This window comes from Festucalex cinctus, chromosome 20, assembly GCF_051991245.1.
Source record: "Festucalex cinctus isolate MCC-2025b chromosome 20, RoL_Fcin_1.0, whole genome shotgun sequence".
Classification (NCBI taxonomy): Eukaryota; Metazoa; Chordata; class Actinopteri; order Syngnathiformes; family Syngnathidae; genus Festucalex; species Festucalex cinctus.
This window is the reverse complement of record NC_135430.1, coordinates 2,846,475-2,860,904: the sequence shown is the minus strand read 5'-3', so window position 1 is coordinate 2,860,904 and position 14,430 is coordinate 2,846,475. Positions and strand designations below refer to the sequence as shown.

The 14,430-nt window shown below is 41.9% G+C and overlaps 1 protein-coding gene across 3 annotated transcripts in view; it reads right to left on the bottom strand.

The window, feature by feature from the left end:
- The window catches only part of dcaf11 (ddb1 and cul4 associated factor 11), an 86,558-nt gene that overhangs the window by 30,376 nt on the left and 41,752 nt on the right, over positions 1 to 14,430 (bottom strand). For 2 of the 3 annotated variants that reach the window (XM_077509434.1, XM_077509435.1), the window contains exons 2-6: positions 13,346 to 13,473; positions 13,151 to 13,258; positions 4,203 to 4,267; positions 3,702 to 3,802; positions 3,390 to 3,536 (exon numbers count right to left, since the gene is read on the bottom strand). In XM_077509434.1, the coding sequence (XP_077365560.1) occupies positions 3,390 to 3,536; positions 3,702 to 3,802; positions 4,203 to 4,267; positions 13,151 to 13,258; positions 13,346 to 13,453 (529 nt within the window). In that variant the 5' untranslated portion in view covers positions 13,454 to 13,473. Of the gene's footprint in view, positions 1 to 3,389; positions 3,537 to 3,701; positions 3,803 to 4,202; positions 4,268 to 13,150; positions 13,270 to 13,345; positions 13,474 to 14,430 lie in introns of all 3 variants that reach the window. The other variant, XM_077509433.1, reaches the window with a different exon arrangement.

Genomic DNA, 14,430 nt, shown 5'->3' with positions numbered 1-14,430 from the left:
TATCACTTAATGGCACAGATTTACTTGTCTAAATAATAACTGGGCTGCAACATTGCTAATTCACATTAAAAAGCACTATCTTAGCTGTCCACATGAATAGTTACTAACACACGAGAAAGTTATACAACACACCAAACATGAGCTCATTATTCAAAGTATGATGCACGTAACGAAATTACATCACTAAACACTAATTGCAGCCGACTACGGCCGTAGATGTTACATATTAGTGGCATCCATTGGGAGGATAATGCCCCAACTGACGGCAGACATGACGTGAAAAGAGACAAAACGAGCAAATAAGCACACTATACTTTAGTGCACTTCTCTACTAATGCCTAACATACGGAAGAGAACACGTTCGTGTAGTTAAACGGTGTTTGAGACACTTAATTTGTTACGGAGCGGACTTTAACGAGGTGCACAACGAGCTGTCAATCAAATCGACGTCGAAGCTTAAGGCACACAATGGCAAACCAGTGCGACAAATAAACACAATATAAAGAAACTAAACGCTATTTACTGTCACTGTGGCATCTAACTGCATAATAACCGCTATGCAACAAGTAGTGGACGTGACCCAGAATGTAATGTGTGCGTCACGAGAGGTAAATATAATGACGTTACTCTACTCTTAACATGGAACTAGACAATATAATAATGACAACTGTTAATATTTGGAACCTTTCTAACAAACATTGTTTACTTAATTAAGTGAAAATTTGTGTGATTCCCTCCCCGAGTAGTTCAAGTAGCGAATTAGCTACTGGGTGTTAGCCTACATGCTAAGCTGAACACACCACTGTTAGCTAACGGGGATTCAATGCAAGGCAATGCAGCTCCATTCATATAGTGCATTTAATACACAACATAATTCAATTTGTTTAGCTTATCATGGTGAAAAGTTCGGCGGAGTCTCTTCTCTTTTAACTTACCTTCGAAGCATGTGTCTCTTGCGTTGTGTCCGTGGGTGCGTGTGTGTGACAGGCTACTGTGATACATGGCATACACTATTGATTGGTTCTGTCTCTTGCACGGCTAACCAATCAAATGCTGCTATGGGCGTTACGTTGCTGGAGTTGGACTCCATAACAGACAGAGACGCTCTGGGCTGCATTCGAAGCGAAAAGACGGAGTTTCAAATGGATCGCTTATATCGGCCTTCAAATTAATAAAACAGGCCGATACCGATATGTACCAATATGTCAAATATCGGCCCCGATTATCGGCCCGGCCGATTATCGGTCTATCTCTACAGCAAAGTCCCATTCAAGTGAACGACGGCAGCTGCCGTTTACGCATGGGATACGTCATCACGATCACGTGACCAGGATAATGGCGTTCACCACGGTATGATGTTATTTTGATACTTAATCGGTTTAAAAAAAATAGTCAGGGAATAAGGTGCCAGAGATATTTGCACTTTTATTCTTTATACACAATGCCAAATCCAATACTGAAAGATGCGTTATAAGTCCTGTATTGCTTTAAGGCTAACCCCGGGTTTACACCGGTTGCGTGTGCGGTGCGGCTGCGGTGCGGTGCGTCTTGACTGCGTGCTCCGGACGCGTCAATTTTTTGGCCAATCCACACCGCACAGCTGCGGTCCGGCAGCTCCGTCGCCGACCACTTCCCGCCGTGTCTCGCGTGACCGCGCGCGATCATGTGGCATTAAAAACAACGACAAACACACAGAAAGTCTGTGCTCAACAGAGAAGCAGAAAGAGAGGTGGACTTTTATTATTTTGTGGCTTTCTACCTCCAATATAAACCTCTCCTCGTCCATGTTCGCTGGTGTCTAAACCGTGAATGAGCACCTCGCACGTTAACTCCAGGCCCGTCTACGCCCACATCACTTTTTGCTAGCATGTTTGCGAAATAGGAGCTGGCGAGTGTTTTATCTTGAAAGGTAACCGGAAATTTATTTTGAAACTGCGTCGGTCTTCCTGTCCCGCTCGATGTGTTTTGTGCTAGCTTGCCATTTGCCGGAGGCCTACCGCTGCGGCGTCCGGCAAAAATAGAAAATAGGTCTATCCTTGCGGAAGGGCTGTGGCACGCCGCAGCTGAGACGCAGTCGACACGCAACGCACACGCAAGGGGTGTAAACTGCACCATTCGAATGAATGGAATCTAATTGCTTGCGTCGCCGGAACGCACCGCAACCGCACCGCAGCCGCATCCGGTGTAAATCCCGGGTAAGGCATTTACAGGGCTTAAAGTTAAAAAGTCCTGAGCCTGAACTTTATTCCAGGGAGCTTGCTGATTCGTTTGTGGGGTCCGATCAACACAAAGTCGTGCTCAGCAATGAATGGCAGATGTGGTTGCACATGCAGGTTTTCTGCCAATATAATAAATTAAAAATTTAAAAAAAATAAAATTTGTATCCCTTGCCATGGGACCTCGCATGCATTGCATGAAAGCAGAGTGCCATTCTGTATTTTTTTTTCCCATTAAAAGAAATGAAGAATTCACCTTTTTGTTTTGTTTTTTATTTGCAATTTTAGAAACAAGGTTTTGAAAACAATAGATTGCATTCCTCAGAGTTTGTTATTCAGTGAATTCTTACCCTCAATATTAGGTACAAAACACGTTTTATTTTCTTTGCATCAGTCATCTGAGCTTTAATAAGAAATGCCCTACTCTGCATCTGATTGGCTAGTGGCTGTTAATTTAACATATACTATTGGTGGAATTACTTGTTACTCTTTTGGTGGATTAAATCTTTTGATTCGCTCCGGCGCGGACACATTCAAGCAAGACACACATATAGGGCAGGTCTTGTCCAAAAATATCTTACGCCAGAATTCCGGTACTATGCCGGAGTACTTTAAGCCCTGCTTTTAACGAATAATTACACAAGTGTGGAGCTCGACAAGTTGCTGATTGCTGACAGGTCAACTGAGAATTATTCAAACAGTGTTTGAACCTACTTGATACCTAAATTTGGGCTGAGGCGACTTTGGGTGAGCGGTATTGTAAACCCAGTACTGATCGCCATCCAATCACAACACTAGGACTAATTCAGCATCTAAAAATAGAAAATCCATGGCTCAGTTTTGCATGGTGAAATGTATGAAACATATGCAGTAATTGTACATGCCATGATTAATATGGTGGCTCCTTTCGCCAGTTATTTATGATAACAACCACCCTGAACATTGGAAATAAACACTTCGTCTTGAAATAAATACTGCTTATAGAGCAGTGTGACCGCAGGCCAGCAGGGGACAGGAGAGGCCCTGTTCTTTTTTTAACCACAGTTATATGACATGGTTGCTATAGAAACCATACCAAGGCCTATTTGAGGTGGTGTTTATTTGTTTGACATGCTGTCTCCAGCCACTATTCGAGGAAATAAAGTTCCAGAATCAATTGTGTTTTTTCCTTACTGTAGTCCGACCAGCTGGAGTAGAGCACGTGCTGCGCGTCCGGCGTAAAGCAGACGTCCAGAACGCTCCAGCCGACATCTCGAGCCTTCACAGTTTGCCGTAGTAGAAAGCGCCCTCGGCGTGTGTCATATAGGCGGATGTTCTGATCTGAAGCAGAGAAAATTCTTAAAAAGGAACAAAACGTGCCAGAGGGAATTTAAATATCTCAGGTTTAACGGGTGTTAACACACCTCATACACAGTAGACTGCGTTAATAATCTATTTATATAATTAAACAACAGTTATGTTTGAGTTTTGTTTTGGATGGGTTACCCTGGCAGGCAGAAAGAAACATGTTGCCATCCTCGCTATAGACGCCACAGAAAGCTTTGTGGTAGTATGTAGCCTTCTGAGAGACATAGTTTGGCAGAAAACTAGGGTGGAAACATAAGGGGTGTATGACATAACAGCATGATTCCCGTTCCTCAATACATTGCACTGATTACAAAAGAAGTACAGTGGCAGAACCATTTGATGAACTATGAATAGTTCACTATTATGAAAGTGAATGAAGAATTTTTTTGTATGCCTCAATTTTTAGACTTAGATTTAGACTTGACTTTTTGTCATTCCACTGGGATTTTCTGACAAGTCAAAAATTAGTCAAGCCTATAACATTCAACCACCAAAATAGTGCTCAAGAATGCAAACAAATAAGACATTTTTTTTTCTTTTTTTAAATGAAGAGAAGCCTCATGGTATGAAATAAATCCCAAGTGACGGTGAATTTCTGAAACATCCAATGCGTTCTGTCGGCTTTTACGAGGCACTTACTGCGAGCGGATGCGACTGCATTCTCCATGGGAAAAACTTGAGCCTCTACATCTTCCTTGCGCCCTCTAATCAAGACAAAAAAAAAACCCATACATTAATATGTGACTACCTGTGTCTAATTGGCATTTTTCGGCTAGTGCATTACAATATGTTGAATGAAACTGGAGCCTGCTGGATGGCAATGTCCAGTAAGTCAATCTTACTGGGCACAAGTGTTACTTCTGTCTGCCATTTTTAAATTTTAGTCTCAGTTTTAGTCCAATTTCAGTCACCCTTGCTAGTTTTTAATCACAGCTCTTCAACCTCATCCTATTTTTATTTAGTCAATTTTTAAATGACAAATATAGGATTTTAGTCTTTATTTTAGTCCAAGAAACCGTAATTTTATTTGTCTACTTTTAGTCAACAAAAACTCACATTTTAGTCTAGTTTTAGTCAAGACAACCATTTTACCCCTGTATATATATTTTTTGTTGGCAGTTTAACCTTTTCGGATCTAAAACTATTTCACATAAAAATGTTCTCATGTTTTTGATGAAAAACAACTTCACAAATTGCTCCATGCTATGAGCTAGTAAGTTTGCTAGCATTAGTTAGCACGAGCATTAACATTATAGTTGGAACGTTATAGCCGTTGGATTAATGTTTAGTTATGACTAAAATTTACTTTTTTCATTTAACCTTGCACCGTGAATCCACCTCCTGTCTGTCCCATGTGTTTGTGCTGTGTGTCACATGACAGTGTCACAGACGTGACAGATGAGCAGACAAGATTTTACAAAATCATATAATTTTCGTCTCGTTTTTGTTTATGAACTAAAATGTCCAAAGATTTTAGTCCAGTTTTTTATTAATTCTTTTACTACCACAATAAAAAAAAAAAAACTTTGATATGACAAAGGCTTTGATCGTTCACAAAAATATATACATTGCTTCCATCTGCTGGTCAATAGTTTAGTGTTTTTGATTCCACAACCCATTGACCAGGCAGCGCTACACTTAGACCAGGGGTGTCAAACTCATGTTAGCTCAGGGGCCGCATGGAGGAAAATATATTACCAAGTGGGCCGCATCGGTCAAATAACGGTATATAACTTAAAAACGGGTGCCGTAAATTATACGCAGATTTTTGCTATTTGTGGGCCAGCCCTAAATTACGGAGCTCAACTGTCATGATATTGTTCCCCCCCAAAAAAAAAAAAAAAAAAAATATATATATATATATATATATATATATATATATATAAATAAATGCAAATGGAACGCGGCAACGCTGAGTTCTGGACGTGTTAAATCACACGCGTTGCATATATATTGTTCCCAGAATGCATTGCGTGGCGCAGTTGTTTTATTATAACATTATATTACATTCTATTATATTATTATTATATTATTATTATATTATATTACATTATAAATATGCTAATCCTTGTCATATCTATTTGTGTTACGAGTAATTGAATTTGTGTCATATTTAACACGTTTGTTGGTCTATGATTAAAAATAATAATAATAATAACAATAATAATAATAATAATAATAATAATAATAATAATAATAATAATAATTAAACAAACTGTAACTTTAAGTTGTGTGTAAAATAACGACATCCTGGACGATTCCCCTGTACAAGTTGCATTGCTCATCTGAGGACTGCTTGTGAAATTACAAATGTTATATATTTTGATTGTGGCCGGCTGATTAATTAGGCTGATTAATTAATCCAACATTACTATTTTTTTTTTTTTCAAGCTTTACAAAATCATCTCGCGGGGCGGATTAAACCCCTTTGCGGGCCTGATCCGGCCCGCGGGCCTTATGTTTGACACCCCTGACATAGACGGTGCACTGAGAAAAAATAAAATAAAATAAAAAACTTTGCTGACGTCATACGTTGTGATTTTACTAATCGTTATTAAACGTTTTTGGGGGTCAAAGAGTTAAGTGAAGGACATTTTTGTTCATTTGTCTTCATTAGTCGACGAAAATGCATACCGATTTAGAACCACTTATTGTTTATTAATGAGGGTTTTAGTCTATTTTTGTTCAGTTTTGACAAAATTGACACTGGGCACTACCAAAGACATGTTGCCCATTTATACGTTGCAAAATCGGTGATTTATCAACTTATTGGAAACTTTTGAACTGAGGCCCAGTGTTGCGCAAAAGCAGAAGTCCCGCTTGAACTTCAGGCTTCAGACATAAATATATAAAATTGGATTAAAAAAAAAAAAAAACAGAAAAGTTTTTTTTTTTTTTTTGATACATATATTAACAAAAAAAAAAACTAAAAAAAAACAACCAAAAAAAAAACCTGAAAAGTCCCCTCCGTGAGCCGGCACTTTAACGTGGTGGAGGGGTTTGCGTGTCCCAATGATCCTAGGAGCTATGATGTCTGGGGCATTATGCCCCTGGCAGGGTCACCCATGGCAAACAGGTCCTAGGTGACGGGCCAGACTAAGCACGGCACAGAAGACCCCTCATGATGAATGACAATAATGGAAGCACGCTTCCCCTGCCCGGACGCGGGTCACCGGGGCCCCCCTCTGGAGACAGGCCTGGAGGCGGGGCTCGCTGGCGAGCGCCTGGTGGCGCTCACCCAAGCCTGCACCCATGGGGCCCGTAGAGGAAACGTGGGTCCCCCTTCCCACGGGCTCACCACCGGTGGGAGGGGCCAAAGGGGTCGGGTGCAGAGCAGGCTGGGTGGCAGCCAAAGGCGGAGACCTTGGCGGACCGATCCCCGGCTACAGAAGCTGGCTCTCGGGACATGGAATGTCACCTCTCTGGCAGGGAAGGAGCCCGAGCTGGTGTGTGAGGCCGAGAAGTTCCGACTAGACATAGTCGGGCTCGCCTCCACACATAGCTTGGGCTCTGGTACCAGTCCTCTTGAGAGGGGTTGGACTCTCTTCCACTCTGGAGTTGCCCACGGTGAGAGGCGCAGAGCAGGTGTGGGCATACTTATTGCCCCCCGGCTCGGCGCCTGTACGTTGGGGTTCACCCCGGTGGACGAGAGGGTAGCCTCCCTCCGCCTTCGGGTGGGGGGACGGGTCCTGACTGTTGTTTGTGCATATGCACCAAACAGCAGTTCAGAGTACCCACCCTTTTTGGAGTCCTTGGAGGGTGTGCTGGAGAGCGCTCCCCCTGGGGACTCCCTCGTCCTGCTGGGGGACTTCAACGCTCACGTGGGGAATGACAGTGAGACCTGGAGGGGCGTGATTGGGAGGAACGGCCCCCCTGATCGGAACCCGAGCGGTGTTCTGTTATTGGACTTCTGTGCTCGTCACGGTTTGTCCATAACGAACACCATGTTCAAACATAAGGGTGTCCATATGTGCACTTGGCACCAGGACACCCTAGGCCGCAGTTCGATGATCGACTAGTCGTGTCATCGGATTTGCGGCCGCATGTTTTGGACACTCGGGTGAAGAGAGGGGCGGAGCTGTCAACTGATCACCACCTGGTGGTGTGTTGGCTCTGATGGTGGGGGAAGATGCCGTCCGACCTGGCAGACCCAAACGTATTGTGAGGGTTTGCTGGGAACGTCTGGCGGAATCCCCTGTCAGAAAGAGTTTCAATGCCCACCTCCGGCAGAGCTTCTCCCTTGTCTCGGGGGAGGCGGGGGACATTGAGTCCGAATGGGCCATGTTCCGCGCCTCCATTGTTGAGGCGGCCGATCGGAGCTGTGGCCGTAAGGTGGTCGGTGCCTGTCGCGGCGGCAATCCTCGAACCCGCTGGTGGACACCAGCGGTAAGGGATGCCATCAAGCTGAAGAAGGAGTCCTATCGGGCCTTCTTGGCCTGTCGGACTTCGGAGGCAGCTGACAGGTACCGGATGGCCAAGCGGAACGCGGCTTCGGCGGTTGCTGAGGCAAAAACTCGGACATGGGAGGAGTTCGGTGAGGCCATTGAAAACGACTTCCGGACGGCTTCGAGGAAATTCTGGTTCACCATCCAGCGTCTCAGGAGAGGAAAGCAGTGCACCATTAAGACTGTGTCTAGTGGCGATGGAGTGCTGCTGACCTCGACTCGGGACGTCGTGAAGCGGTGTGGGGAATACTTCGAAGTAGGGGTGTGAATTGCCTAGTACCTGACGATTCGATTCGTATCACGATTCACAGGTCACGATTCGATTCGATACCGATTAATCCCGATACGAATTTATAAGTCGATTGTTGCGATTTTTTTTCATTCAAATTTAGAAAATACTAATCAGTAAGCTTGTAGAGTGTAAGATTTATATGAAAATGTATTATTTATTTATCTGAAATTTCAGTCTTATAGAGGTTGTAATCTGTTTCGTTTGAACAGCATTAAAATAAAATATTAAGGCTTAATGTTGCGTTCATATAACATTCTTCCATGCTCAAGGTGTGAATCCTAACCCGAAGTCAGACCTTTTGTTGAATATTTTTCCATTAAAAATGGAAGTTTAAAAATCGATTCACACACACACACACAAAAAAAAGGCAATGATGATAAGACGTTGAATCGGTAAGACTACCGAATGAACAATTCTGAGCTCTTAAAAAAAAAAAAAAAAAAAAAAAAAAAAAAAAAAAAAAGATTTTTTTTTTATTGAATCGATTCGAGAATCGCGCGATGTAGTATCGCGATATATCGCCGAATCGATTTTTTTTAACACCCCTACTTCGAAGACCTCCTCAATTCCACCGACATGTCTTCCTTTGAGGAAGCAGAGTCTGGGGACTCTGGGGTGGGCTCTCCTATCTCTGGGGTCGAAGTCACTGAGGTGGTTGGAAAGCTCCTCGGTGGCAGGGCCCCGGGGGTGGATGAAATCCGCCCGGAGTTCCTAAAGACTCGGGATGTTGTGGGGCTGTCGTGGTTGACACGCCTCTACAACATCGCGTGGACATTGGGGACAGTGCCTCTGGATTGGCAGACCGGGGTGGTGGTCCCCCTTTTTAAGAACGGGGACCGGAGGGTGTGCTCCAACTACAGAGGGATCACACTCCTCAGCCTCCCTGGTAAGGTCTATTCAGGGTTGCTGGAGTGGAGGGTCCATCGGGAGGTCGAATCTCGGATTCAGGAGGAGCAGTGTGGTTTTCGTCCTGGCCGTGGAACAGTGGACCAGCTCTACACCCTCAGCAGGATCCTTGAAGGTGCGTGGGAGTTCGCTCAACCAGTCCACATGTGTTTTGTCGATTTGGAGAAGGCGTTCGACCGTGTCCCTCGGGGAGTCCTGTGGGGGGTGCTTCGGGAGTATGGGGTACCGGGCCTCCTGATACGGGCTGTTCGGTCCCTGTACAACCGTTGCCAGAGTTTGGTCTGCATTGCCGGCAGTAAGTCGAATTCGTTTCCGGTGAGGGTTGGACTCCGCCAAGGTTGCCCTTTGTCATCGATTCTGTTCATAACTTTTATGGACAGAATTCTAGGCGCAGCCGAGGCGTTGAGGGGTTCCGGTTTGGTGGCCTCAGCATTGCATCTCTGCTCTTTGCAGATGATGTGGTGCTGTTGGCTTCATCAAGCCGGGGCCTCCAACTCTCACTGGAGCGGTTCGCAGCCGAGTGTGAAGCGGTTGGGATGAGGATCAGCACCTCTCTGTCAGCGTTCCGGTACGCTTTACAATACATATTTTGATTCCAAAATGCTGTTCCGCCGAGGGCTGTTCGTCCACTGACTTAAATATAACATAGAAGTCCATGCGCTGATCACCAAGCGCATGATTACTAGAGTTGTGATATATATATCAGCGCTGCACGAGAGAAGCGTGCTTGCGTCATTCAACGTGATGCTAGCCTAGTGGCTAGCCCGATGCTTTTTTTTTTTTTTTTCTCTAGCTCGATGCTCACTGACCCCAAAGCGTGTGTGCAACCATAATTCTTGAGTTAAGAAAATGTTAAGAAAATCGCTACTGTGCTGTCCTGGCTCAAAGCTTAAAAAAAGATCGTCAGATTCTGAGGTGGATTCGTAGGTTGACAGCACGGACGTAAAAAAATAAATAAATAAATAACATGGATCTCTCATGCCAAACAAGAAGTGAAGCCGGCGGTAAGCTTATTTTTTCTCCTCTACGGCAAACGAAAATATCAGTGTGTGGGTTACGGTTGTAACAATAAGTATAAAATAAGTGTGGAAGAAACTCTAAATGTAGATTTCTTTAGTAATAATGTGAATATAAATTTTATTTCATAAAAGTTTTCCAATTGCTACTCCAAGCAAGTCTGCATCATCATGTTGTCAGAACGATCAACAATAAAATGAAAGCAACACTATGGAATATAAACCTAACTTCTACAAGTCACCATTCACGATACTGAGATGATATACTCTGAATGGTTGATGCAAGCAATGAAATTGCTAGGCTCTCATTATCCCATACAGGGATCCTGGCGTAAACACTCACTGATAAGTGTTTTAAAAAAATAACAGAATTTGTTAGTAGCAACCTAATTACTGAGCATGAGTGGCCAGAATATTACACGCAACTGATACTGATGAAAACACAGGACAATATAATATTATACTGTAAAATTCCAACTTGTTGGCAAATTTGTGGGCATGTGATTGTGTCATTTCACTCACCACTGTACTGGTTTTTTATATATATATATATATATATATATATATATATATATATATATATATATATATATATATATATATATATACACTGTACATATATTCATTACGAGAGTCCCGGCACTTATTTTTTTCCACTTAAAATACTGCTTAATACTTTGTTAATTAATACTTTGTAGAAGCACCTTTTACAACTGCAAGCCTTTTGGTGTATGCCTCTATAAGTTTTGCACCTCCAGAGGATTGAAATTTTTGCTCATTCTTCCTTGCAATAGCTCAGGTAGTAGATGGAGAGCATTTGTGAACAGCAGTTTTGATCTTTCCACAGATTCTCAATTGAATTCAGGTCTGGATTTGACTTGAGCATTCTAACGACTGGTTATGTCTAGTTTTGAACCATTCCGTTGTACATTTTGCTTTATGTTTAAGATCATTGTCTTGTTGGAAGGTAAACCTTCGTCTCAGATTCAGGTGTTTCATAGACTACAACAGATTCTAGTTTATACTTCTACGTTTGCCCTTGCGTTTAACTCATTTGCTCCCAATAACGTGTAAATACGTTTTTTTTTTTATGATTTAAGTGTCCCAAAGACGTATTTATGTTTTTTTGTTTTTTTTAATGCTAGATCATACAGAAGGCTTTGATGCAGCCTCTCAACTGCAAAGAACGGTTGCAGAAATGGTAGTTATTACACAAAACGGCCAGCAGGTGGCAGCAGCGCAAAGGAGATCAACCAGGGCCATGTAGAAAAAAAGCTAAATTACTTAAATTTTAAATAGATGTGTGAAAACTGATGAAACTTAGCTCTCTTCTAATGCTAATTGCTGCAAAACGGAAACAGATCGAAACATACCTTTTTTTCCTGATGAAAGAAGAGACTTTAATCTTTTTTTTTTGATAGGTTTCATGCTTTTATAGCAATAGAACACGATATTCTGTGGGCCTTGCAAAATCAGTCAAAATCCAGTAAAACAGCCGGGAGCGAACGGGATTGCTTCTGTAAAAATGGCTGGGAGTGAGTAATGACCGGCGTACATCATGTGCTCGACGCCAGTCATTAAAGACAAGTACTGCGTCACTCGTCGCCAAATCTTGGGACGCCGTAGATGGCGGGTCATAACATTGCTCGTGATTGTTCCGTTCGATGGTGTACTCAGCTCTTTTTTTCCCCCTCTCTCTCCCCCGGGATAGTTTACATGAAGGCAACTGTGTTTAGCAGCACGGGACTGTTGTGTTTTGGCGAGTTTACAGCCGACACCATTGCAAATTGGCAATAAATAATTGCCATGGTGATAACTCTCCCCGCAGCTTTGTTTCTTGTTCCTGAAACAAAAAATGACTTCATAAAATGTAGAGGAATCTCCACTCTGTGGCGTCCTATCCAATAGCAGCCGTAGCGACGCCCCGACTTGGAGTGAAACTGTATTGCGCACAAGTAGACTTAGTCTTAGTTTAGTTTCAGTATTAGTATTATTTATTTATTTTTTTAAATGTGTATTACTTGTGCGCAAGATGTAAAAAACACCATGGGAGAGACGTCATCTGAAGGTGCTTCTCTATTAACTGCTGCTAGATGACGTCACTTTTGTGTGACATACTTTCAAACGTCATTATTCCGGTTTATATCAAAATAAATCAACTAAAAATCACATTTAAAATCATCCCCAAAGGCTCATGCATTAAATTAATGACCAAAGACTAAAACGAAGGACGGTTGCTATAATTATAGTTAGTTTTAGTTAGTTTTAGAACATAAAATGTAGTTTCAGTTAGTTTTTGTTTTTTTTAAATCGGTAACAATATTGTTTTTTGAATTTTAGTTTTAGTTTTTCATTAGTTTTAGTTAAATAAAATAACCTTTAATAGCACCTGTTTTTCGATACCCTTCCTTCTTACTTTGACCATCTCCAAACATTGTTGTTTTGTTTACTTTATTTGAACTGAGTCAAATGCCATTTCTAGCATATGTCGCGGGCCACTGAAAAATGGACGGCGGGCCGCAAATGGCCCGAGAGCCGTAGTTTGCACACCACTGCTGTAGCGTATACACTTCTGAGGCAGGTTCAAGTTCAACTGGATGTCAATTACGGGTTATTCATACTACAGCTACAAATACCTGTTAAGATTATTTTAAAAATACAACTTCCAACTTATTGTTTGTCAAAATAAAGGCAGATGTTTTGAAATGTCTTATTTTGAATAAAGACAAAAGATAATCACCCCATTTCCATGATAGTGCTGAGAGGTTGAAATCAGAGTTTGCAGTTTTTAGCTAATTTTTTTTTGTAAACAATCAATTCTAATAATAGTTGTAGATTAATTTGATGGTCCATTAGTTGTTGACTATTAATTGCGACACCTCCACTTTTAAGCTTTGACAGTAGCACTGGTTAAAGTTCATGACTCACCTGTGTTAGCATGTGTGTGAAACTTGTTTTGCCTTTCAGGTTGGACGAAGCAGTCGCCAGCAGGATTTGAGTTCGTATCTCACTGCGGTCAAGCTCATGTGTGTCAGGCTGGGTGTCCACTATCAAGGTACCACACAACTCACAAATGCTGACAGTCATGCAGAACGTTTCACAGATGCTTCTTTCAAAGGTTACCAGGTGGATTGTAGCGGTTGCCCAGCCGACCCTCCCAGGCCCCATCACTGTCCTCATCGGAGTCCGAGTATGACTGGACCAGCTGCAGACCCGTGGCTCCGCTGCCATGGACCAGTCTGACCTGGCCCCTGCACAAACACCCAAACTTTCGAGTTGCAATGGGGACCTTCCCAATGCCAACTGTGTCGCTCTTACTTTTTCACCTGACTGTTTCAATACAGGTTGACAAGAAGTCAGTACTTCATCTTTTGAGAGTAAGTTTGACCAAGAGTGGGAAAACTTTTGCTCAAGGGCAACATTATTTTGAAAACAGACATAAGGTCCAGGTTATTCCTAGATGAAGTCACAATGTCCATCTTATAAGTTGTAATCAAGGTCTAGAAGCTGGAATCACTCAGGTTCACCATTCATATCAATTTGAACATCTTTATCCTTGTGAGTGTTCATATTTTCTATATGTGTGTTTGACTGTACCGTTCCTTAAATAGCTGAAAGTTAGTGGTGGGTGGATCGATCCAGATATCAATATTATCGATACCAAGTCAGTATCAGATCGATACTGGCACTAAAATATCGATCTAGTTTCAGTTTGGCTCTTTTATGCTCTGCTGCGGTTTGGTCAAATAGATAACAGTCATATCACAGTAGTGTGTTTCGATCCTGTGCCATCACATGACTTAGCATCTCATATTGGTAGTAGATTGCATGAACACATACAGTATTGTACTATAAATATTTTTTTTTTTGGTATGTTGTTTTGTTTTACATATGTTGTTGGATGATAATCTTTAACATCTCGTTTATTTAGGTTGAAAAAGAATTGATGTAGGCAGCATTTTTAGTTATTTTTTGTTTTTGTATTTGTAGTTTCTGACCAGTGTATTACAGAAGTGTATTGAATTCACTTGAAAAAAAAATTAAAAAATATGTTTTTCTGACAATTTTTTGGGGGGGAGCTTTGTTGTTTTTTTTTGAGTATTTTTTATTTTATTTTTTTTCTGTTTTCCTGAATAATTCTTTTTCTGTTTTACTGAATATTTTTAAAAACATTCAGAAAAACAGGGAAAAAACATTCAGAAAAAACA